This window comes from Pagrus pagrus (assembly GCF_965226575.1).
Source record: "Pagrus pagrus genome assembly, chromosome: 11".
NCBI lineage: Eukaryota > Metazoa > Chordata > Actinopteri > Spariformes > Sparidae > Pagrus > Pagrus pagrus.
Window position 1 is genome coordinate 24697394 of NC_140195.1, and position 25846 is coordinate 24723239.

At 41.9% G+C, this 25846-nt stretch overlaps 1 protein-coding gene across 4 annotated transcripts in view; it reads right to left on the reverse strand.

The window, feature by feature from the left end:
* tafa5l (TAFA chemokine like family member 5, like) overlaps positions 1 to 25120 on the reverse strand; it is a 59416-nt gene extending 34296 nt beyond the window's left edge. The window contains exons 1-2 of one of the 4 annotated variants that reach the window (XR_014623596.1): positions 23877 to 25120; positions 7684 to 7833 (exon numbers count right to left, since the gene is read on the reverse strand). Coding sequence is in view for 2 of the 4 variants with exons in the window: in XM_084367327.1 (XP_084223453.1) it covers positions 7684 to 7833; positions 23877 to 23973 (247 nt within the window). In the remaining 2 variants the exon portion in view is untranslated. The remainder of the gene's footprint in view (positions 1 to 7683; positions 7834 to 23876) is intronic. The other 3 variants (XR_014623597.1, XM_084367327.1, XM_084367326.1) reach the window with 3 other exon arrangements.
* Positions 25121 to 25846: the final 726 nt, after the last annotated feature.

A 25846-nucleotide genomic window follows, 5' to 3' on the forward strand; every position in this document is an offset into this window, starting at 1 on the left:
GACAAGGGTAACCTCCCAAAAATAAATAAATTAATACATTCTAATATATACATATATGAAACATAAGTTATAAATGTCAAAAACAAACGAACCACAAAAACAATTTAATTAAATGTAGATGTAGTTATGATGCGCGCTAGCAGGTTTCCATCAGTCTGACAATGTCATTTTTGCCCACTAATACAAATTTGAATTACAAGACAGCACGAGTGGAAGCCAGTTCATATTGGGCATGAAAATAGTCAAGTTATTAGTAACAGGACTGAGTTGGGCATTATGAACCACTCAACTTGAACGTAGCACACTGAGAAAGTTCAGGCTCCACCTACAAGTCACATCAAATGAGTGCTGAGCCCTGTTTGCAAATCACTGTTATCCCCAGAGCTTACACCAAGCACGATTGGCTGGAAAGAGGCCAAATGAGATGAAGGGTCCTCCGTCCCATGCTGATCATGTCAGGAGATGAATTGAAAGGAGACAGTGTAGAGAAAAACAATTAATAGTAGCGGCGTCACAAAGTGGTCAAATTATAATATATTATGGAAATTTGGAGGGCAAAATTATCTAAAATTACAATAATCACCGCTCTAGGCAGAGTATGTTGATATAAGCTGTATAAAATCCAACAGGGTTTATATCTACATGTGTGTTTCGAGGAATTAACCAGATTACAAGGTTCATTTAAGCACACAATATCAGAACAGAGTTCCTGGCTTTGGTTTGCTCGGAGTCAGTCAGTCGATGGTTCCACTTCCTCACAGGGTAACTATTTCGCCACACATTTCTCAAAAGCACTGATGCACCCCTGCTGCTGCACTGAAAGAGCTCTATATTAAATTGACCCAGAGGACAGTGAGCCCTTGCTGCGTTAATAACAGCTCAGTGAAAAAGCATGGCCGAGCCTCAGTGAGAGATACAAATGAATAAACATGTTTATAAGTCAGTAAATTGGTTTATGTGCTTAGAAGGGCAAAGGGGCATTTATGGGAATTCACATCAAAAGCCAGTGTAACTGAATATGCTCTGAGTTAAAGGTCAGAGAGGATATCTGAACAGTGGCAGCATTAGACGCATCACATTCTCATGCAATATGCAGAAATTCCACTTTAAAGCCTCTTGATGATGGACACCATTTCCGCTGACAGCCGAAAGCCTTTAAATGAGCCTGCGAGCAACAGGTTCCACCTTTAATGCACTGGCTATTAATGGAGTGTAGGGTGTGGTGCGGCGGGAAGCCAGTAATAATCAATTTCCTGCTGCTGTAATCATAGTTCTCTGTAAGTTAATTAGCATCTGTTGGGTGGTACAGAGAGGCGTCTGCAGAGGAGGAGGTGGTTGAAATCCTTGTGGGGAGCGTGACACGGGCTGTAGGACCGCAGTCTAGTGTCAGGGCTATTAGATTAAGGCTAACATGAGTCATCGCGTGATAGAATTAATGGTGCATCTGATCCATGTGATTGTGGTATTGTGAGATCCAATCGGCATTGCAGATGGACTGTGTCGCCCCCCCTCCTCTGACCCTGTCCTCTCATCTGTCTTATCACGCTCCTCTAGATATTGTCCAATAACGCAGCGAGGGCTCTGAAGTATAAAAATCTTATCTGCAAAGTGGATGAACACCACACATTCTCGATTACAAGTGATCTTTATTCAGCGTGAGCATATTAAAAACACCAGAGGGGGAGGAAGATTCAGCATAATAGAGACTGAAGACGACCAAAGTGATTACTAATTTGCTGATGTCACACCGGCTCACCGGAGGAGGTCTGATGCAGACAGCCAGTCACATAGTTAGGAGTCACACAGTCTAAGAGGCATCAAAAAGGGAGACAACTGAAGTGATTATCGATTGGCTGGTTAAACAACCAAATTACATCGGCAGTTGCTTTTAATGGAGAAAGAAGGAAGCACAGATATTTTGTCCTATTGGGAGTTTTTTTATGTGGTTGTTGACTCCTGTCTACGATGAGCAGAGGTGGACAGAGTACACAACTTCACTACTTGAGTAAAAGTACAGATACTCCTTGTCAAATATTACTCCAATACAAGTAAAAGTAGCTTAGTCAAAATATTACTTAAGTAAAAGTACTAAAGTATTTGTTTAAAAAATTACTTAAGTAAAAGTATTTAAAAAATATCTCAGGAAATACAGGAAAGGAAAGTAGCTTAATGTCATTATACAATACACTGATGCGATTCTGCTACAGACGTGTTTATAGCTCAAAAATAAGCAAATAAAGGCAAGAAGCCTCAGAACACAGACTCAGCTGCATTCATCAACAAATGAAATATATTGCAGACAGCTGCGGTCACTTCAGTATATTTTTGCATCTGACATCCATGCTTTCTCTACATAAAAAGATGTAGATAAGGCACTACAAGAACTTATATTGACATTTACAGATAAACAACTTATTGGCTAGTTTACTTTACTTATATCATACATCACAGCCAAAAATGAGCCGGATAACCCACATCAAAGACAGCCGCACCTCACTAACGCGTGCACACCCACCCACTCTCTCTCACTCACTCACTCACTCACTCTCACACACACACACACACACACACACACACACACATTAAGCTAGCTAACGTTAGTAGCTACTTTACATACCGCGACGTGCTTTTTCCGGTTGGAAGACGAGTCTTTGTAGTCCGTGATATAATTGGTCCGCGGTAAGCACAACAAACATTTAAACTGAAACGAATCAGTTTTTGTGACAAAAATCTCAAACATGGGTTTGAGATAAGGCCACGGATGCTCATGACGTAGTACAGGTACGGCAATACGGCTAAGACAAACCATACGCGAATCAGCAGAAACAGTTTATTTTCTCAGAATTTTGCAAAAAAAAAAAAATCATCAGCTGACGTAAGATCAAAAGTAGCGAGTAACGAGAGCATCAATAGAAATGTAGTGGAGTAAAAAGTACAATATTTGTCCTTCAAATGTAGTGGAGTGAAAGTAAAAGTCTCCCCCCAAAATAATACTCAAGTAAAGTACAGATACTCAAAAACTGTACTTAAGTACAGTACTCAAGTAAATTTACTTCGTTACTGTCCACCACTGACGATGAGGAGGAGTGTTATGGCCTTACATAGGGGATTTATTTCATCACAATATTCATGACAATATGAAATACTGATAAATGCCTGTTACTATTATTATTATCTATCACTTCTGCCAAGGAGGTTATGTTTTCACCAATGACGATTTGTCTGTTTTTATTGGTTTGTTGGTTTGTCAGCAGGATTACACAATAACTACTGAGCGGATTGTTACAAAACTTGGATTGAGGATGGGTCTTCCTTCCTTCAGCCATATTTAGGTTGCCGGTATCTATGAGTGAGTACAATTTGATGCAGATTATTTTATTATTCTTCTGTAACACATTACAAATGTAATGCTTTGTTGTCCTAGTTGTTGGCTGTAACAGATTGGATGAGCTTAAAAATTAGAATCATACAGGGCTATCAGTTTAATATTGGATTACTCTTGATTGAATTACAGGGAACTGTTGGGCCTTGGTGGAGCTATGCACTCTACTGAGTGCCTCTCAGTTTACTAAATCATCAAAGCAACTTGCCAATGATTTGATTCTTGGTTCTAGCAATCGCATCACAGGATTTCTGCCTCTCTTTACTCTCCACCGGATGCTTCTGCGCCAGAGGTAAAATAAGTTGTGTTGCCACCTTTTGTAGCTCCTTTTATGACGAAACCAACCCCAACACTACTCAACTGGCTCCTTTCTTTGTAGCTTTCTCCTCCATAGTGGAGCCTTTAGCAATATTACTTCCACTTTCAGCCACGTTTGTTGCCAGTGTGTGGGTGTTTAAGGTTACAAGAGGTAGTTGTAGTATACCGAACAGCACTTCTTTTTAATAGAGGAGAATATACACCTAAATTGATTAAATTCAAATGTATTGCAATTTGAACTGTAGGTTAAGCTGACTTCACATACATACAGGTGTAGAAGTGCAAATTGCTATGGCAACTCTTTTAATGTTGTGAAAAACTTGCTCAAGCTCTCAGCAATGTATTATCAACTAGTAGTGAGTAGTGTTTTAAACCTGAGTTCAAAAGCAACAAGAGAATCGAAATCTTAAAGTGCAATGTGAAATTGACAATTCTGAATCAGTACGTGGATTGTTGATGACAATATTGGACACATGTATTGCTTCAGTATCTGCAGCCAATACTGGTTTAGTCCCAAATTATTAATAATTATAATACATTTTCAATCTCCATACCGGGGTTCCTGCCCTACATTTACAACAGAGGGATAAGAAAAGGTTAAAAAAGGAAAAGTGGTCCTGTAACAACAGACCTTTTTTACAGTATTGTGACATGTGACATTTTAATTTGAAAGCACAGGTTTAATTAATTAAACACAGTGTTATTTCAGGCAGAGCACTGAAGTCACACTTACGTTGGCTGACTGGCACCAGTTTGCATTATGCTTACAATGATTGGCTCATTCACAGCTGCACACCTAGTAACATCCAATCATAATGATGCAGGTGACACTCTCTTCAACACCCCAACCTGCTGCTTATGTGGGTGATTTAACTAAAACTTTATGCTCAAGTTAATTGAGAGGGATGCAGGGACTGTAAATGATGTATTCCTTGACATAAGTGTCTCTGACTGAAATAACATTAATAATGACTGCATTGCACTCAGGTGTGCCAGATGCAGGGGCCTGGTATATTGTGCATGCTGATTCACTGGAATGGGACACATAATGGACGGGACCTATCATTATTGTTAATAGTTACACCTGTGCTTTCCTGTTATGATTTTTCATGATGTTCCTGTTATGTCAAAATGTCTGCTGTGAAAAAGGTCTATGGACGCTGCTGTAGCAGAGTTAATGATTCCACATGCCATTACCTGCCATTATCGCTGTTTGTTTCATTTATTTTTAGTCACTGCTGAATGTGTAGCCGTAAAGTTGCTTACTATTTTATTTCTTCAAAATCTCATTTGTGTGTAGTATGAGCGCCTTCTGTGACGCCCCTTGCAGATTCGAGTTGTGCACCCAAAGAAATCATTACCAGTCTGCTGTATCCTCTCCCTGTGGTGTCTGATCTTTAATAAGATCTGTTGCATTTCTTCAGTGATTTTGTTTGAGTGGGTAAAAATGTATTTTACATATGTTAGAAAGAGCTTCCAATCGTGAACTGCAAATCTGAATACATTAGCTGTGATTTGTTAAGCACACCACAATATTGATCAGGTTGCTAGCTTGTTTGTGTTCATGACTCGTGCAGCTTCACTGATATCTCTACAGTGCAGCTCGCTAATGAGCAGTTAGCTACCTCTTACTTCTTTCTTTGTTTGTAGTACAGTACTTTTGGAGCTCATTGCTATAAAGCCAGCTGGAGGAAAACCTAATATCACTCTGTTGTTACCAGGAATAAACCCCTGTTTCAGAGGCTTTACACGTAAAAGAACAAGTCATACACTGTAAAAGACTGACAAACAGATTATCTTTGTCATGGTTTGGGGTTTTGGTTAGTTAGTTCCTGTTTTATTTTGTATATCCTCTTGTGTCATGTTGTCACGTTCTGCTTCCCTTCTGTGTTCCTGCGCTCCTCCCCACACCTGTCTTACATCAGCCTCGTTAGCACTGCCCTGTTCCCAGTGTCTCTCCACCTGCACCTCATCCCCTCGTTACTTTAGTTTGTATTTAAGCTTGTCTTGTTTCCTCACTCTTGGTTGGTTCATCGGTTTGCGTCCACGTGTCTCCTGTGCTCCTGTGCCTGTTCACCGGTCCTCGTGTGTTCCCGCTGTTCTTCATTTGTTCCACGTAGTTTTCTGGTTTGTCCTCAGTTTCATATTTCTCTTTAGTTATTCCTTTGACTTTCCTTTGCCTGTCTTTTGTTACTTGCTTTTTGGATTTTTCAAGTTTAGCTACCTCAAAGGCCTGGCTTGACATTTTGGGAAATACCCTTATTCGCTTTGTTGCCAAGAATTAGGTGAGAAGACTGATGCCACTCTCATATCTGTCAGTTAAATATGAAGCTAGTGCAAGCAGCTGGTTAGCTTAGCTTAGCATAACATAAAAGCTGTAAACGGGGGGGAAACAGTTAGACTGGCTCCGTCCAGTTGTAACAAAATCTGCCTACAAGCCCCTCTAAAGCTCACTTATTTACATTTTATATCTAATTTGTTTGATTCTAACCAACAAGCAAGTGTAAAAATTACAGTTCACCATTTTTCTGCGTGTTATGTGCCAAACTTTGCTGTGGATTGGACCAGTTACTTCCTGGAGTCACCGCTGGTTACCTGGTAACTGGTCTGAGCCCGTTTCCAGTGTATATGCTAAGCTAAGATTGTCATGATTTGGGTTTTTTAGTTTTGTGATTTCCTGTTTCATGTTAAAGATCCTATTATCATTATCAATTGTCATTTTTTACTTTCCACTTCCTGTCTTTGTTTGTTTTCCTGCCCTTTTTCTGTGTGTCTCATTAGTTAATGACTCCCTGTCCCAGTGAGCAAATAGTGGTCTAGATCACGTCTTTTAGACATCATTTATGGACATCCAAGACGTCTAAAAGACGTCCTCTGGGGAGCCAGAATGAAAGTTTTTTTATACGTCTTTTCTGGACGTTGTATAGACGTTTATATGTGGTTTACCGACTAATTCTGGCTGTCAGTGGATGTACAGATCATAGCCAGTATGAACGTCTATTCTCAACTAATTCTGGATGTCAGTGGATGTCTAGATTATGGCCTGACTGGACGTTTTTTCTCAACGTCATTTATCGACTAATTCTGGCTGTCAATGGACGTACAGATCATGGCCTGGTCATGTCAATAGTCAGGCTATACATCCACTGACAGCCAGAATTAGTCGGTAAACCACATATAAACGTCTATACAACGTCCACAAAAGACGTTTGTCCTTAAATGATGTCTAAAAGACGTGATCCAGACCACTCTTTGCTCACTGGGGTGTATTCAAGCCTGTGTTTTCCCTTCACTCCTTGTTGGTTTGTCTGTTATTGTCCTGTGTTCCTGTGTCTGTTCCCCGGTCCTTGTGTGTCAAACTATTCCTTTAACTGACATAAATATTATGAATCTAATTTAACAGTACTGTAATATGAGGTTCTTAATCTTAAAAAATCAAACGTTAAAGCCATGAATCAAACATACATCCAGTTAATACTTGGTGCACATAAAGGCCAATCTTTCCTTTCAATCAATAAATGCTCAGAGTAATTCCAGTTCAAACACAACACTGCGGTGCAAGTAATTAAGTGGTTTAAGGCAGTGATTCGTGCAATGGACCCCATATGGACAATTATTAAAGAGTTCTGTCCCACTGCCATAATGCTGTTCATTTAGTAATAAATCATATGGTTACTACAATTGCGACAAAGGTGCCTATGATGGGAATAGTAATGGTTGTACACTGAATAAATGGGATAACTTCCATTGAATTAAAGTAAAATTAATCTGTTCCTAATGCTGCTAAGGACCATCTGGAGAACATTTTTTCATTAATTCAAAATGTATTTATCCACAGATTGTTGTTGCTTTCCGGCCACCACAATGTTTCACATTCAGGCTTGCTGGGTCAGCATCAGCTTCCCTAACCATTCAGCCTGTTGTTTTGACTCACTCCGACTAAAATCCGCCCTCCGTCCGGCTGCAAAGGTCATTCAACTCACCGTCTACACATGCTGGCCTCGCCCTGGTGGTCCCGGCGATCTGGCCTCTCCGGCAGGCGCAGCGGGCCGTCTGCCTAGCAATGGTCCGTCTGGGAACGCTGCTGTCTCTGTTGAGCATCACTATCTCACAGGTTCCCACCGCCAACTGGCCTGCCAAACAGCAGCGAGAAACAAAGTACATCACATTAGCATAATGAGACTATAATGAACATATTACAGAGGAGCAACTGGTGTTTGAAGGTACAAACAACAGGCAGCCTGGACACAGGGCTCCTTATTTGGTCTGTGTGGCGCTGAACAGTTTAATACACTCATTTAAAGCCCAAAATAGAAGAATGAGAAACTGATTTCAGCGCTTTAAATCAGCAGGTCAGAACGTTCTTTAGCTGTAAAACAGTATGGCTATTTAAATGTCTTATAGTGTTCATGTAAAAAGAATCTGTTAAAAGGACATTTTTCTGTGTGGCTAGTCATAACCCCAAAAAGCCTGTAAGTCGAAACCCTGAAGATATCAAAGTGCTAAAAGGCAAAAGCAGTCAGTGTGTCACTTCTAACATTGCCTGGTTTGCTTTAATCAGTGTTAGAAGTAGCCTGAAATCAAAAGTGTTTTTCTGATTGACCTGACAAGGTCATTGTAAGAGCAGATCAAGACTTTTGTTTGTCAGAAGCAAAGGTGTCTGACATTGTTATAGCGCAGTAAAAACTCCCTAGAGAGAAGATTGTGGTAGTTGTTAGGTCAACAAAAAGTGTGACTTTGACAAAGAAAACCTGCTTTTTGTTTCATGTGAACAAACCATGTGGATGACCAAGTATTTGCTTTAGCCTTAATCTAATCAAATCTTCACCATAATGTTGGCACACTGGAAGACGTTCTATGAATTATTTTGTAATGTCATGCATTTTGGAAGGCACTGACAAACAATACCATCCCAGCAATAGGGGCATCGATTCAGATATTGGTAGTTTGGCGAAGCAAAGACAAACTACATACTTTGGTGTGCCGTTTGGAGGACTCATTGAGGATATCATGTGTGCACAGGTGACAATTAGTGCTGAGTGTGGTGTGAGAGGAAAGCTCATGGGGAAAATATCCTCTGGAATGCATCAATGTGCATGGCAATCTGTTCAATAGATTTTCACATTTTCATGATGGTGCAAGCAGGAAGGTCAGAAGAGTCCAAAATGTTGGACATCATCCTCTGAATACTAGCAGTGCTAGCAGCATGGCTCTGGAATGACTTATCAGTCTGTCAGTTTGTCGCTTCGGTCCAGACTAAAACGTTTCAACAACTGGTGACCCCCTGACCTTTCATTAAACGGCATTATCTGGTCTAAATATCAATCCGGCCAGTGTTGGTACAGTCCTTATCAGATAGACAACCATATAAATTGAGTAAGACCCATATTTACATTTCGTCGGGGAAGTCAGGGATGGACAATCGGGTCAAACGAGCACAGGACTTTCATTCAGGAGACTGCTGTGTCCAGTGTGAAACCAGAAGTCAACAGTTCTTTTAAATCGCTTGCATCAGTGAAGTGGCGTCACGCACATAATGTAACGTAAGTAACATAGGTACGTTTGTAACTGAAGTGAGAGTTTAACCCAACTACAATGTTTTCCTAACCAACCAATCTTCTTGCCCAGACCTAACCAAACTGACCGTATGATGAAGGTCTAGTTATCCTGTTACTAGTACGCTGCAGTCATGTTGTTTTGGGAACAGTGATATATGTTGTAGGTACCTGCACTCCACCTATTCACTCATTTTTATGAGGATGTGTTGGATAAATACCTGCAAAATAAGTCACATTCCCTTCAGCCTCAGCTGTATTGTGTGTTGAGTACTAATTGGCACACATTAGCATGCTACAACACTAAACTAAAATGGTGAACATATAAAATATGCTTGCTTAGCATCAACGTATTAGCATTGTTATTATGAGCATGTTAGCATGCTGATGTTGCACATTAAACTGATATCTGGAAAATGTTCAATGTCATAACTTTACCATATTTATTTTATATTCAGTAAAACTATATCTGGATTTACATATTACTATTGATACCCTAAATGTTTAAGACCTATATGTCCTAAGTTCAAAATCTCATTTTCACATTCGTCCTGGGAGAAACAGAATTGTATTTTTAAATATTAAAGGTTCAGAGTCTGTATGCTAAATTTGACTACTCAACTATTAAATGAAACATGGAGCGCTGGCTGAAATAATATGTGACTCAGATGAGTTGGTATTGGCTGCTGGTCACTGTGCTACTACAACAGACCGATTTTCAAGCAAAGTTAAGCTCTACTGAGATGGCAAATGGACAGAAAAGTCTTAAGGTGATGATTACCTTGCTCTGAAATCTCTGTCGTGTGGGAGTGCTATTCTTACACCTCTATCCAAGCACAGAGAATCACTTCAGAGTTCTCCAGGCATTACAAATTGATGGATGACTCCCAGGCCTGGGCCCTGTGGTTTAGCAGCTTTTTTTGAGAATCAAGTTAGCCAGAATGTGATTTCTAAATTAATTACACAAACTGGAGAAACCTGCGATTCACAAGGGTGTTTCAGCTGCAAATGGACTTCTTGGGAGAGAGGAAAATATTACTTAAATAAATGTTCTCCATCATCTTGACTTTTTCCATGTCAGGGGAGTTAAAAGAGTTGATAGAACACTTTTAAAACTTTTACTTGGCAAGTTGCCTGATGAAATTACTCCAATTTGAATCTTGCTTTTTTTATTGAGTACGTTTGGATGAATCTATTTAAGACTTTCTGACAGCAAGAGATGAATTTCTAGCAGCATTTAAACATTCAGGACACCAGTTTAAACAATTGTCCAGGTGAAGAGATGAGGTTGGTGCATGATGATCATTTGTAATGAGTCACACTGAAAGCAGGGCAAACAAAAGACGAGCTGTAACAATGATGTTTGCGATGTTAAGATTTATTAAATGAACCCTCTGCGTGGCCTTTTGTTGCTGACTGTTTGCTTGAACACTTACTGTCGAGACAGCAGTTTTGTTTGGGTAAATTGTTTCGAAACCTGAGGGAACGTATTTAATTGTCTTTTATTTAGGCCTTCCTGGTGTGTTTGAGGGAAATTATTAACTGTTAATAGTCTTGTGTGTGATGGATAAACAAGCTTTAATCACAGTAAATTGCTTCAGGGCGTCTGCTGCTTTCAAAAACTCATTTGGAAGAACAAATTTAGAAGAGACGTTCTCCGAATCACCTTTGTCACTTAAACTCAAAGGCAGCTTTGTTGCAGCTTCAAATAAGAACTACAAAACAGATCAATAACCTGCTGAATCGCACTTGAACAATACTAATGTGTGAGTACATCAAATCTGACTCAGCGTGAGCTCAGCACATTTCTTAATAAGTGCAATATAAATGTAAAGTTAAATAACTATATTGCAACTTATCTGCTCTTGGTTGAAGGGTAAGGCTCAGAAAAGTTGGGGAAACTTACTTCACCTCTGCAATGATGTGAGGAAAGTAACACTGTTCCTTTCTTTCTTTTCTTTATTGAATGGAAGGCTGCCAGTGGAAGCCATTCAGGCAGACACTGAAATAAAATCAGCTCAGCAGAGGTAGATTAGAGAAGAGTCTGTGCTGCAGTTCCTGTGAGGTCAATCCTTGGCATTCACCAACCATCACTCCTTTATACTGCTGTTTCCTGTTCTTCCTAACACCCTCAAAGGTTCATTAAGTGAGACGCTAACTGCTCGATAGCATGAAATGGCTGTAATAATGGCAAAGGTTGAAAGGGTTGTTGATCAACACAAATGACTCATAAAATTACCTCAGCAGGTACTGAGACTTCCAAGTTTCTAAGGCGACGAAGTTTCGGAGCAAGACGTCTTGGAATTATTCCAGATTTCTTCTCATCGTGCTGACCTTGTGACCTTCCTTCCTTATAGTAACAAAATGTCTCCTGGCCAAGGATGGATCAACCCATTTGTGGGCACTGGGGCAAAAATTAACTTTGGGTCCCGGTGTCCCTCCCCAGCCAATAATTCCAAGTCTCTGTGCACTAGGGTTGGGTACTGGACTTGGTACTTTCAAGGGTACTGACCAAATTACATTGGTGCTACTGAATACATTAAATAAATGGTGCCAATTTTAAGTACTTGAGAGCACATCTTCAGCATAAAGTTTAGAGGAAGAGAAAGAGCGTCACAGTGAGGAAGGGCAACACTTACTGTACAAACAGAAAGCTGACCAGGGAAATCTATTTGACCCGAGGAAACACCTAGTAAAACATTGAAGGTATCTAAAGGCTGAAAATTGTTCCGCGTTTGACTGCACAACAGCTTGGTCCCCTGCAGCAGCTGCAGCTGACATTAGCACCAGTGCTGCGCTTGTATTTGTAGAGTTGAACCTTCACACATGATTGATGAGGTATCAACATTTTCATCAGTATCTTTACGCAATTGATTAGCTACATTTTGTTGGAGATAACTTGTCTTTTTTCACTGTCTTGGTTGATGTTAGCTTAGCATTTTTACTAGCGTAACTAGTGCCTGAACCCGTTGTATGAAACCAATAGTACATTATTACATAGCATTTATAGGGAAATATTACAGCATGCAAGAACCGCTGTAGTGACAACATCTCAACAGACAGTGCCGGTGCACCTTCTTCTTCTTTGGATCAGGCAGACTAGGCGCTGCATTAGTGAATTGCTGCCCTCTACTGTTTGTTGTTAATGCTCCTTTTGACAGTTATTTTTATTTTCATAGTCCAATACTGTTCTTGTATTTCATCAGTTTCTTCATTTTGTCCCGGTTGAGGTCTTTGAACAGCTTCCTCCAACAAATCATATTAGAATTTTGTTATTGCTACTGGTACTGAATTCCAGGTACCAGTATATATACTGCAGACTTGAATGTGAACGTTGGCAGGTTAAATCCTCATTCATTGTGTGTCAGTGTGTTTGTAGTATTTTGATAAAAAACAACATTATAACCTGGCCAAGAAATGAAATGGACAGAAGGAATTGCATCAGTTAGTTTTCATCTAACTAGCAAGAAATTAAATTATTGTTTATCCAAAAACACTTTAGCTGATATTGATATAGTTAATAAGAACAAACTCAATGAGATTGTTAATATGTCTAGCAAGATTGCAGTTCAACGACAACACAGTATGTCGCGGCTTTGTAAAGCCAGAGTGGCAGTTAAAGGCCGGACAATCCTCAGTGATGTATCAAACCCTCTCTATGGTGAATATAAGGTTTGCAGATCCTTTATACCTTCCAGTATAGCTCTGTTAAACAAATCCTTGCCATGAGGTGAGTGTGTCACTTGCATCTTGGTATATTTATATTCTCTATTGTTGTGATGATGTGAAGCACTTTGTTGTTAAATCTTTCTTTGACCGAAAAAGTTGTAATATTTTTGATTTACAACTGACTCAGACTTTCCAAAGAATTTCCAAAAGGATAAAAAGTTCAACTTTAGTTGTGGATCCTTTACAAATCAATAAATAAAATTATCTTAAGTCACGTGACACTCTTTCGGGGCCCTGTTTTTCCTCTTTTCTGATAATGCAGCCTTTATCTCCACAAGATGAGCCCTTTTTCATTGTCAAGGCTCGTGAGTTTTCCTCAAACTACTTCACCTCAAAACTGCAGCATACAGTATAGGGTCCCTGCTGGCCAGGTTTAACACTTTAATTGAAGTATCTTTCCCTCAACACCAAATCTTGGCAGCCACACTTTGTGATTTAGCCTGAAAAGATTGGTGTATTTTGTTCATCAAATTATTACCTGGACCCGTCTTGGGAGTCATAAAATCATCTCTACAAAGAGCTGCTATGCACATTTCATTTCATAGCATCAGCCCTCACTCACCACCCTCCCCCACCCACCACCCACCACTACGCCCACCCTCCGCTCTCTTTTTGCTGAGGCGACTCCCTGTATACTTGGTGGGCGCTCGGAGGACAGAGGTGCCATCACATATCAGTGCTCTCTGCCATGTTTCAACACTGAACAGATGAATGGGCTTCATGCAATAAGCCTGAAGGATAGTGCGGCGGAGGGAGCAGTTGAAGTGGAGAGTCGTGTGTGGTTGTGTGGGTGGGGGTACTTTGTAAAGTGCCCTAAGCTCCGCAGCCAGAGCTCCATCATACATACAGGAGTTAATTCATATGACAGGGGGTTCCTGTCACTCAGCAGCACGAAGACACTCGGCCTCGTCTCTATTTCACATGATGGAATGCGCATACACTGCGGCGGCGTGGAGCGTGCCGAGTGAAGGATGGCGCCACGTCGCCGTCCAAGCTCTGGATCCTGTCAGGAACGACATCTAGAGGGCCACAGGAAGCCGACACGGAGCACAGAGACTGGCTCTCAGCACTGACTGGCAGCCTGATGACCTTATCACTGAATCATAACATTATACAGTACAAGTGCACACACACACATACACACACACACACACACACACACACAGACAGGGGTTCAAACACACACAGCTTAAAGCAAAGACGTGTCTGTGCTCTACATATCGGCGCTTTGATCAGACACACTGCAGATCACCAAAGTACAGGAGCACAAATATCTTAATATCTCCGCCTGAAATAGGCTGCCAGGAGTCCACACTCGCTCTCACAATGTTCCCCTGATTCAACGTGCGTCACTGCAGGATTGAGAACCGGTGGGCATGATGAGCTTATTCAACCCTGGATACATTACACTGGCAGACCTTGGCAACATACAGTGAATAAAGAAAGCCACAATTATCATGTCTGCTGTTAACATCTCGCAATCTATTCCAGCTGCTTATTGTTCCTTATTCAGACATTTGCACTTATCATTTCACTTCATTCTGGCTTATCTTTCTTCTTGTTTGTGCCTTTAATTAAGACTGCGCACACACACATCAGTAGTTAGTACAAACTGATAAAACACTTTTATCAGATTTAAGAGACAAACACATGAGACACACACTCTGCACCGCTCCCATACAAGTGAAACCAGACTGGGAGCTGCTCTGCTTCTCCTCTGGGAATTTGCCATAAAATTATATGACAGGCTGCACTGAATGAACTATGACAAGGATTCCATTTCCATATTAAAACAATCTCCCCTTTATAGATTGTAATTACTTGCGGGCTGCTAAAGATGGAAGTGAGGTCTTGCAATGTTTTATTGCAAAGAGCTCGTCTGCAAACTCAACCATATTTATTAAAAATTCCACTTCTTGTAAAGCTAGTGTAGTTAATTATTCATGACAATATGTATTGTATTTGGTATTATTTCCCATAAAGAAGCAGCTATAGCGCAGAGCCGCTCGGTGCTGGCTTGGCTTTAACTTCCTGGCATTGAATCTAACCGGTTTTCCCTGAGAGAGCCAATCAGACTCTAATCACTACACTGGCACACAATAATAAGTCTGAGTGATTATCTTCATTCCATTGTATGTTCCTGTCTCCATAGAAGTGCTGCTCTCAAGGATGAAAACGGGGCTGCCAACATAGAGCCAGTTTAGAGAGCATGACAATCATATTAACATGCATCAATTCAGATATGAATTCAACGGATCTTTTATGGAAGATTTAAAACATTGTGTTGAGATGTTATAAATATTAATGTTGCAGGTAATCAGTCGAAATTGATTTGTACTTGCTGCTGTTATCACATTTTAACATGTAATGAGCTCTCGCTATCATATCTCCTCAAGTCTTATGTCATGCAGTGAACAAATGCTGCTCAGATTTATGTTTTTCTCTTACAAAGCCTTATGTTTCGGGCTGCAACCAGATCGATAACCTCCCACCTGAACCAAATATCAAATGACAAACAGTGAAAAATTATTTCTTTAGTGCGACCAACAGTCCAAATCAAAAAAATGTTCAATTTATGGCAGCAAATCCTCACAGCTGAAGAGAATAAACCAAAGAATGAGCCTCCTGCAAAAGCCACTTGTACAAACAGAGGCCTGAGTGATTTAAAAGAGACCTATTATGCTGTTCCATTTATTCCTGTCCTTCGGTGCTTTATATATCTTCTTAGCACTTGTTGACTTTGAAAAATGGTTATAAGGCCAGTCGTTATAATTACATTATCGCCTTGTCGTCATTATCGCATCTCTTATATTAAGGACTTATCGATACATGTGCACGACCTTGATCATTTTTGCTGACCTCAGCATCGCCTGTTGGGTTTACAGGCATTTTTTTGTGAACAGAGGCTGAGAGTCCTTTGTATTTGTTGTTTTGGGTGACGGTTTTATTTGATTTATTTATGACATTTTAATGTTTGTTTCACATCCTAATTACAGTGTCTGACTCTTCTGAAGAATGAACTGTCTTCTTTGCTCTCTGAAAAGAGTGTAGTTACATTATGAGTCTATTATTTTGTCATGTGATAAATGACATATGTCAAAATTATTTCTCAAACAATATATCTTCTAACAAAGATGCCTAATTGTAATGCCTTCATCTGAATGAACTCGGAGTTTGAATATGTCTATAATGAAATGTATTCTTGTCTTGACTGTCACATCTCCTTGACCGCCTCCTGTCTCTGTCATGGACTTCTTTGCTTTAGCCAACATCAGATTTTTTTTTGCATCTGACTTTTCTGTCAGACCATTCCCTCTTCATTTCAGGCACAATACGGCTCTGCAAGGACACCATGTTGACAGTAATACGACCACTGACACTCCTACACTTGTTATGTTTTCATCTACTGACGTCCAACAGCAGGACTTCAGGCTCTGAGATCTGAAATTCGTATTTGAACTTGGATGACTTTTTTGTCTGAAAGACACCCACACACAGAGCAGAAGGAGTCTTATACAGCTATTCTGAGGTGTCAAATGAGTTAATGCTACAAATATGCAGCCAATACATGATTAGGGTTCGCTGGATCAGACTGGAACGCTTTGATGAGCAAAGCTTACAGAAAAAGGAAGAGAGCTTTAAAATGAGATTATTACAGAAGCCCTGAACGGTCGAACATATTATTTCCTCTGTTTTCTCGAGATCATAAGTTATTAATGTCATTATCAGAGAATAACAGTAACATCTAATAAACATTAGGCTATAAGTAATGAGAGGGAATGACCTTTTGTTTTCTCATGATAACGGGTTAAAGCAACATTATGTAGAAATTGGCATTTTGTGTGATTTGGCACCCCCCACAGTTTGTAACAATGTGTGATTGTACGTAATGTAGCTGCTGACTACGAACAAAACTCATTACGTTATAACAATGTTATGTGTTGAAAACTTGTATCTTTAAAGCAACATTATGTAGAAATTGGCTTTTTGTGCTATTTGTTATCTTGGGAAAACAAAGCTCATTTCCTCGAGATCTGGAGAAAATGATCCTGTTAGTTCAGTAAAACAACATTTTGTAATCACTGATAATAACACTAATACCTCATGATCTCGAGAAAACAATTAAAATTTAATTCGTTATCACAGGAAATCAAAAGAAATAATATGTCTGACAGTTTAGGGCTTCTGTAGATTAGATCATTATAATTAATCTGGCTCTAATTTTCTCAATTAAATGATTAATCTCCCTTGCGTTTAAATGTCAAAAACTGTGAAAAATGAACATCAACAAAACCAAAGGTGACGATATTAAAATGCCTGTTTTGTCCCGCCAACACTCGAAACCCCAAAAATATTCAGTTCACTAGCAGATTTGACAAACAAAACAGCAAGTCTTAATGATTTAGAAACTACAAGCAGCGAATGTGGTATTTCTGCTTGAACAATGACCCTAACAAGATATGAATCATCAAAAAAGTTCCTCATTATTTTTCTGATGGACTTATGGACCACTTGTTTCAGCCCTGATAAGAATACAAACATCAACTAAATCGATTATCAGAATGTTAATTTTCCCTCCACTGCTACTCTCATTTTGATTGCAGTGCTCAGATTTAATCTCCCCACCGCGCCCATCCTGATCTCACAGCTCTGTCTGTTATTAACAACTCAGGACGACATCAAACAGAAATCTTATTCAGCTGAGCATATGCTAGTCAAGGCGGCCACAGCCAAGTGCATCTCATTACCTTAACACCATTTGACGCGCGCAGCGCAGTAGGTGGCGTGTAATGGGACAGCAGGTGAGAGAGGCAGATGTTTGACTGACCTCGTGCTATACGCTTCCTGACACCGCCATGATCCTCTGCTGCTAAACAAGTAGGGCAGCGGAGCAGTGGAGCGAAACATGCGCTTTATATTAATGTGCTGGCTTTAAAAGGGAATACCAGCGCTTGATTTCACCTGCTATTTGAATACTCTACAGCAGTCCGATCAATATTTATGCAAGTGAACAACTCTCTGCTAAAGTCGGAGGACCTGTAATGGTTCCTAAGTATGCAATTTAATCTGACGCTGACAGAAATGAATCAGGGACGCTGGTGGAGGGAAGCAGCCACGGTGACTTCTGGAGATGAGGGGTTTCTTATGCTATTACAGGATGAAGCTCATTTTTCTGCAAGCTGTAAAATATGCACAGTGCTGGCCCACAGTCAGTCCACCTTTTATTGTTCCGGCTCTTATATCCTGATGACAACACAGGTCGGAGTTTCTGCTCTCAAAAGCTCTTCATATTCATAAATGTGAACCTGCATTGTGTTCGTACATGGGGATGTTTAAAGCTGCACCAAGTGGGATTTTTTTGTGCAATCACGAGCACCCAGTGGGGCTGCAGGGAATAAGAGAGAAAAGGCACCGCACCCCTGCCAGCTGAGACTCCGGAGATGTGTTGTATTTGCCCATATTTAATTCTCGTGTCAGGTGTGTGCACTGCTCCACCCACAGGGAATGACAAATTGAAACTTTCCGGAGCAGCAGTAGGATGGCGCTCCCTCGGGAGAAAGCCGGTCTTAACAGTGTTAGATTGTTTCCTTTCTCACTGGAAAGCAGGAGAGGACTTTCACTTTACAAGACTTCGAGGTCCTTGCAGTTAATTTTTTTTTTTTACCACTCTCTAACTTTCAGCGCTGCCATTGTGTGACATTGCCAAGGGCTGCTTTAAAATAGAAAATATTCCCCTTACATACATCCCCCTGCTAGGACTGACACTGTAATTTAGGTCCGGTCTGCGACATGTCTCATACAGTACACATGATGATGGTGGCTTATGATAGATTTGTGTTGCAGTGACGCAGCACAGTCTGGGCTGCAGAGATATTACAATGTGGAGTACACTCAGACAATCGGTTGTGGATGAACACAGGCTTGAGGCATAAAGAGTGAATGTGCAATATGCCTCGCAAAAGCAAACAGTCGCTCCGCTGAATGTAATGCGGAGGGGACTGTAAAGACACGGTGACTCACTTCAAATTTCTCTCAGATAGCCCTCTAGGATCCTTCTGTAATGCGAGCACAGGAGAACGGTGAGCATCACAAGACTATTTTGACCTCACAAGTGCCTAACATTGCTGCCTGATTGCATGAATTGTGCGGCTTTAATATTCGAGCCTTATTCAGCCCTCTCAGAAAATCATGATCATGGCATCAGGCATAAAATAGAACGGGACACAAGACTGAAGGAACATAACTCAAATCATTTCCACCACTCTGCCAATGATGGAGCAGTTTCAAGCCCAGAGCTTTCCGCAGAGAAAATAACAATGCAGGAATACAGTGAGCGGTGCACTACACTCAACCACAAGGGAGGTCAAAGCTGACGGCGAGGAAGAATTCATATTCAGGCAGCGATGAAATATGAGCTTTGTGTGCTGCCAAATTGATTTAGCTGTAAAAATTCTTTTCATTTTGCTCCGTAAAGATGCTCACACTTTTACAGCTCCGCCGCCTATAGAAGCAGGCCTCGATGATTTGCTTAGAATTTACAACCAAGGTCATAATCAAAGCGGGCCTCCCTGTGCATGCCTAATGCCGCCTTGAAGAAGACCCGAATGGAAATCATCTTTTTCACTCCAAAAAGTCGGTAATTCTCTGCTACTCTGATGAGTTTAATGCTTGGATGGATAGGCCCTGCACCCTGAGTTTAAAGAGAATACCAGCTGAAGATTCATTTTTCCGGTGAACCGTGAAGACTTGCTGTCTCCCGCACAGGAGCTGATTTTTTTAAAGATGGAGGAAATAAGCGTGATAGCATCAGAAATAATTTAGGATAAAATCAGTCTGGTTCTCGAATGACATTTAGACACATTGCAGAGTCCACAGCACAAAGAGTGAACTGACCGTGCGAGTCCATCATCAATGGAGCTCTGTACTGATTGTAAAGCCACTGTGACTCGCTTGAAAATTTAGTGATACAGCCTGTAGACGTTATCTCGTAAACTGTGCGCTGTCATTCCCATCGACAGCTTGTACTACGGAGCCTGATGACAGGATAGATTGTTGTTTCTGCTCCCCGGCTGCAGGACGCTGTAATTTGTGTTGAGAAGCACTGATTGAATTATTCAAACAAATCAAAGTGACACTTCAGCCATGACACGTGACATGTGCTGCAAAACATTTTTTTAAAAAGCATTGCTGTCTGTTGCACTAATGACACCATGCATAGGATAAAGCTCTCATTGACATTATATATTATATATTCATGATATTTCTGGTTTCCCACATTGTAAATAAAGTGATGTTTGCAAAAAGCAGAGAAAGGGCAGGTAGAAGGCATAAGAAGAGATAGCTGAGGATACAAACAAAACGACAACTACCACGAATTTAAATGATGGAAATTCAGTCATTGTCTGCTCACCCCTACACCAAATGTCAGGTGAAGTTTCATAGTCAATAAAACAAATTCCTGGAGCCGTACAGCAAAACAGCGCTGCAGAATTCTTCTTAACAACAGAAGTAGATGGGGACCTGAAAATAAATATAAAATGTCTCCATACAGCTCGTCTGGTGTTAATCCAAGTCTCTGAAAGAATCGAGATGCCAGAATGGATTCAAAAAGACAGTATTTATACCCTCGAGACATCGTTGAGCGTGTGCACCCACTTCACACGGGGTGCGCGATATCAGTTTTAGCTTAGCATCTACGGTGAAGATTTGAGCTTAAGAAGAACTGTATGGAGTTATTTTATATGTTGTTTTTTTCCAGTTAATTTTTTAACAAGTACCAATTTACTTCAGTTGTTTAGGCGAATGCTGTAACGCTGTTTTATTGTGAACACCCGACTTTCCATCTGCATGAGGGTGAGCAGACAATGGGTACATTTTCATCATTAATTTTTTTTTTATCCTTTAAAGCTGCATTTAAGAATTATTGGCCACTTGGGGGCAGCAGATCACACTAAAAACACAACATGGGTTAGCAAATAATTGCCTCTTTACACATTCAGAGGCATGGAGCAATATTAACATCTGTTTGCAGTTGTTCTTTTGACCACTAAGTCCAGTTTTCCCTTTTCTCTACGTTTGGTCTTTCTGGCTCTTTAGCTGCAAGATGTAGCACAGCTAGTTGCTTAATGAAGCTCAGCGTAAGTCGAAGCAGGAAGACTATCTTGATGTTCATTCATTCACAACGCTCACTCTCCTCACTTATTAATCAGCTCACTGTGGGTGATTACTCTTTCAATTAAAGAGATTTTGCCACGATTAAATCAGCCAACCAATCAGGCTGTTGCCACCAAACTTCAAATCTGTTCTCCTCTCTGCTGTTGTCAACTGTCATTTCAGTGCAAAATCAATGCAGCCCTCCTCCACCCCGTTTATCATATCCAGTGCCCAGAGTCCACCTCATCACATCCAGATCTAACTGAACTTCTCTGAATTGTCTGTCATTTGGTGTTGGACAGGTAGCACAGTGGCCGCCTGTTGCTGCTTGAAATGAGATTGGTTATAGAAAAGGTTAATGTGCTTGAAAACAACGAGAGAAGTTAGCTCTGAGTTAAATAGCTCTGAGCTGAAGGGAACTTCAGAGAAGGGTGATAATTCTGAGTCCGTCACTACGATCCTTTCAGATGATTATTTGATCCAATTTTATTGTAAAAATACTTATTTGTGAAGCTTTCAACTTCTCCAACAGGAAATTAGAAAAAGAAAATGTTATACTACGATACAAAAGGTTTGATTGACAGGTGAAAGTGCCTTGAAGAAGCACAGCGATGAGGGCCCGCTTTGGCATCAAAGATGCTCACAGATCGTGAGGATTCCTCTTTTGAAATGCACGATGCACTCATTTGATTACACTTTAGAAGGAGGATTTCTTTATGTTCCCACTTTAAGCTGAAATGTATTCCTGCTGTTTGAAGTCATTGAGCTGAGTCGGAGCAAAGGCCAACTGTCTGTCCACCTCCAACTTACAAATGTGAGTAAAAACGCTCCGCCCCTCCTCCTCTTCACAAACACACACACATCGACCCAAAGGTTGGTGGTTGACAAAGCAGGGAGGAGTTGCCACTGCTCTCTGACTGCACCACTGAACCGGAATGTGGTCCGGTGAGGAAATCCAGACATATCCAAATTTATCGTTGAATAAACTGGCAACGTTGAAAGCGGCTGACAGGCCATTCATCGTGGTGGGCGCTGGCCCAATGGCATGCGTGGACAGGGCTGCTGCGCTTTGATTTCCTGTCCCGGCCGCCATGACAGATGAGTTACAGAGAGGGTGGAGGCGACGCAGCCTCTCACCACCACAAGGCTGCACCTCTCTGCCCACCAGTTTAACCACACTGGTCGCCGCTTCCAAGGCCCTCGCGGGGGCCGTGGAGGTGGAAGTGGTACGGAGCTGCTCACAGAAAGTCATGCTTGTTTTGACTCCATCAGTGGCAGGCAGTCATAAAAAGGGGAAAATATTCTGTAAACTCAATTCTGCGGTGGTCAGGACGACTCCTACAAGAGCAGTGACTGGTGAAAGCAGCCAGTTTCAAAGGAGGATTTTAGTAGGATTTGAAGATTACAAGTAGGGATTAAAAAACTCTACGTGCTTCATTCTTAAAATTCAGCTCAGAACTGAGTGAGTGACACACAGAGAATGTCAAAACTCAAAACTCGAATCGCATCCACAGGTTTAAACTATCAGAGCGAACCCAGGAGAAATCTATTTACTCGAGAAATATCAGTGGTAGGAAAGTTCACAAGAGATTGATTGAACGATTTTGTACAATAACACGCTAATGAGATCATTTTCAGACGAAAATGAGTCAATAATAAATGGCTGAGGGGAAGGGGAGGGCTGCTGTAACTCCTCAGATAACACGCAGAGGCTTGAGAGACGGTTCAGGCGCGGCAGCAATGAGAGGCTGGTGACGGCAGCATTTTGGGAGAAAAACGCTGCAAATGAGAGGCAAAGGGAGCACATTTCAGTCCACAGGCAGTTCATTTTTCACATCAGTGTCTACTTTTGTTCCTGGCGAGCCGCCAAAGACATTGATGTAGGCTCTATCCCTCCTCCACAGCGGTAATTATGCTGCTGGCCAATGCTTGATTAAAAGATCTAATCTGTAAACTTAGTGTTCAACATCTCCCAACAAGTTCCAATGCTTTAAGCCTCCTCTCTCTGTGCCTTTGACGGAGCTGGAATCGGAAGTGTTTTGTCAGGGACGGCGAGCTGATGAAGTGCAAGAGGGAAACATCCTTTTGCTTTCTATCCTATGTCAGTGTGACGGTGTAATTGCAACGGCGGATGTATTATTCAAGAGGAAAGCATGGCGTGGATGGATATAGACATAACCTGAGTGAGACTGTCAGGCTCCGAAGGCAGCACGGCCTCTTTTTTTTTTTTTTCCTGCCTGCACCAGGAACTAAAACAAGCAAACTGTGTCGCTTTTTCACCTGAAGGAATGAGGGATGAGAGGCTGCATCAGAATCAGGACAATTATGAGTGCAGTTTGGCAGCAAGGGTGCATCTATTCAAAAACACTGTTCAGTTTAAACTTTGAAACAGTCCTTTAAGGTTATTACTGTGGAAAAAATGGTCACCACAGGCTGCTGGAGATACTGAAATGCTGCCACACAATATAAAAATGGTGTCATGTCCAGTGATGACACGAGATTATAGTCAGTTTTACCACCGAGACACCAAATCAGATTGTAAGAACACCCTAAACTACAACAAGGTCATCACAAATTGACTGCTGATGAACACAGACACATTACAGCTCCCTGCAGGGATGTTTTATTGGACATTATGGGATGGATCCCATGATCCGACCGCACCATGTGCATCTGCAGCAGTCCTCAGAGACAATGGTGCTGCTGACAAAGTAATAAACAGCTTTAAGTGTCCTTACCCTCTCTGAGCAGATGGGAGTAGATGAGCCAGAGGAGCAGCAGGCAGCAGAGTGACGCACCTCCACCTGCGGAGAGCGTCTTCACTCCAGACTGCATCCTGCACCTTCAGCCTTGTTAGATTATCCCCAAACTTTGAACGCTCGTTGCCGCTCAGATGCCAAGCAGATCAGCGGAAGGGTGGCTAATCCAGTGGCGTCTCCACAGCCTGTCGTCGGCATCCATTTTGAGGTTATAATAGGAGAGGGACTGATAGTAATCCCCCCTTGCTTTTCAAATTCCCTCGGTGAGCCGCATATCCATCCAGGCTGCTAGACACACACACACACACTCAAACACACGCACAGAGAGAGAGAGACAGGGAGAGAGAGGAGGTACAATGTCACCAGATCTGGCCAAGTTTACGCAGCTGTGGCTTCAGGAGCTGGGATTCACTGGCTGGCTTCTGGAAGTGTGTGGAGGGAGAGGAGTGAGCGGCAGCAGCAGTCCCCCGCAGTTTCGGGTCCTCAGATGCTGATGATGCTGGTTGTAAATTCAGCCGCTCAACATCCCCCCTGAACGCAGCCGTCACCTTCTCCTTCTTCTCCCTCCTCTGCGCTCCGCACTCCTCGTGTTATGATTATTGTTCTTATTGTGAGTATTATTCCCAAGCAACTTCTGCGCCGATCCCCCGCTCTGTGCGCGACTTCTACAGAGAAAGGCGCAAGTTAACCCGGGCGGACATGACGAACATACCAATCAGCGCGGGGGGGGAAACTTGTCCGAAAACGCGTCACACGCCAAGAATAAAAGAATGAAAAAAGCCCCGGCGTTTGGAGAAACAGCTAAAGGCGCAAATGCGTCATATTGTGGCCACATATGCACACAGCAGCGGCGGCGGCGGCGGGTGAAATGTCACGTCAAAACAAGAGAGGCGGGTGACACCGTGCGCACACGGCCGCTGGACAAAGCGCACTCCGGGCGCGTTGCGGTGAAGTTGGGCGCACTTGTCACCTGTGCGAGCCCTGTGGAAAACTGTCAGTGATGATGCTCTGAGGAAAAGCTCCCTTTGGGTTGTGTGTGAGAGAGTGTGTTAAGCCAGCCTTCAGCGTGTCCCGCTCGGCCCCATTTGCATGCAAGCGACGCCGAAGATGAGGAGTTCCCCTCTTCAGACCAGGGAAGGAAACGCTGCTGCTGCTGCTGCTGCTGCACCCTGAGTTGCCTTGAGTTACAATGTTTCCATCTGCTCTGTCTCCCTCTCTCCCCCCTCTCTCTCCCTCACACACACACACAGACACACACACACACACACACACACACACACACACACACTCAGTGTCCTAATTCCTTCCGCAAAGTGAGAAAAAACTTTGCTCTCCCAGGCTATAAATCCCAAACTGTAGATGATGATGCTTATTTATACACAGTGAGATGTCCCATCTGACCCCACAGGGAGACGCACTAAAGCAGCACCAGCCCTCCTCCTCTCCCTCTTCCACATTCTGACATGTTACTCTTCTCCATGTCTCCATGCCCTCTTTCATAGGTGGAAAACGCCCTTCAGGCCTGCACGCTCTGAGGACTACAGTTAACATTTAGCACACTGGCATTCTGGGAGAGTGTGAGAGGTCTGTTCCTTCAAAGGACTGCCGGCGTAGCATGTGGAGCAGCTCACAGCTCTTTACAGCAGAAGTTATTATATATTGCCTAATATCACATCATGTCTCAAGTGTGCGCACGCACAACGGGGGCCCATGCTTCCCCAAGTGTGTGTGTGTGTGTGTGTGTGTGTGTGTGTGTGTGTGTGTGTGTGTGTGAGCTAGCCCTGCAGATGCCAGTCTATCTTCTGAAAGAGCACCATTTAAGACTCCCTTGCCACTCGAGGACCATTACAATAACTCACCACCCCTCACACACACACACATCCACCATCTTTCCATGACCAGTGAATGTGCACTTTATTAGCAGATGGAGAAGTCCCCCCTGTGTGCTG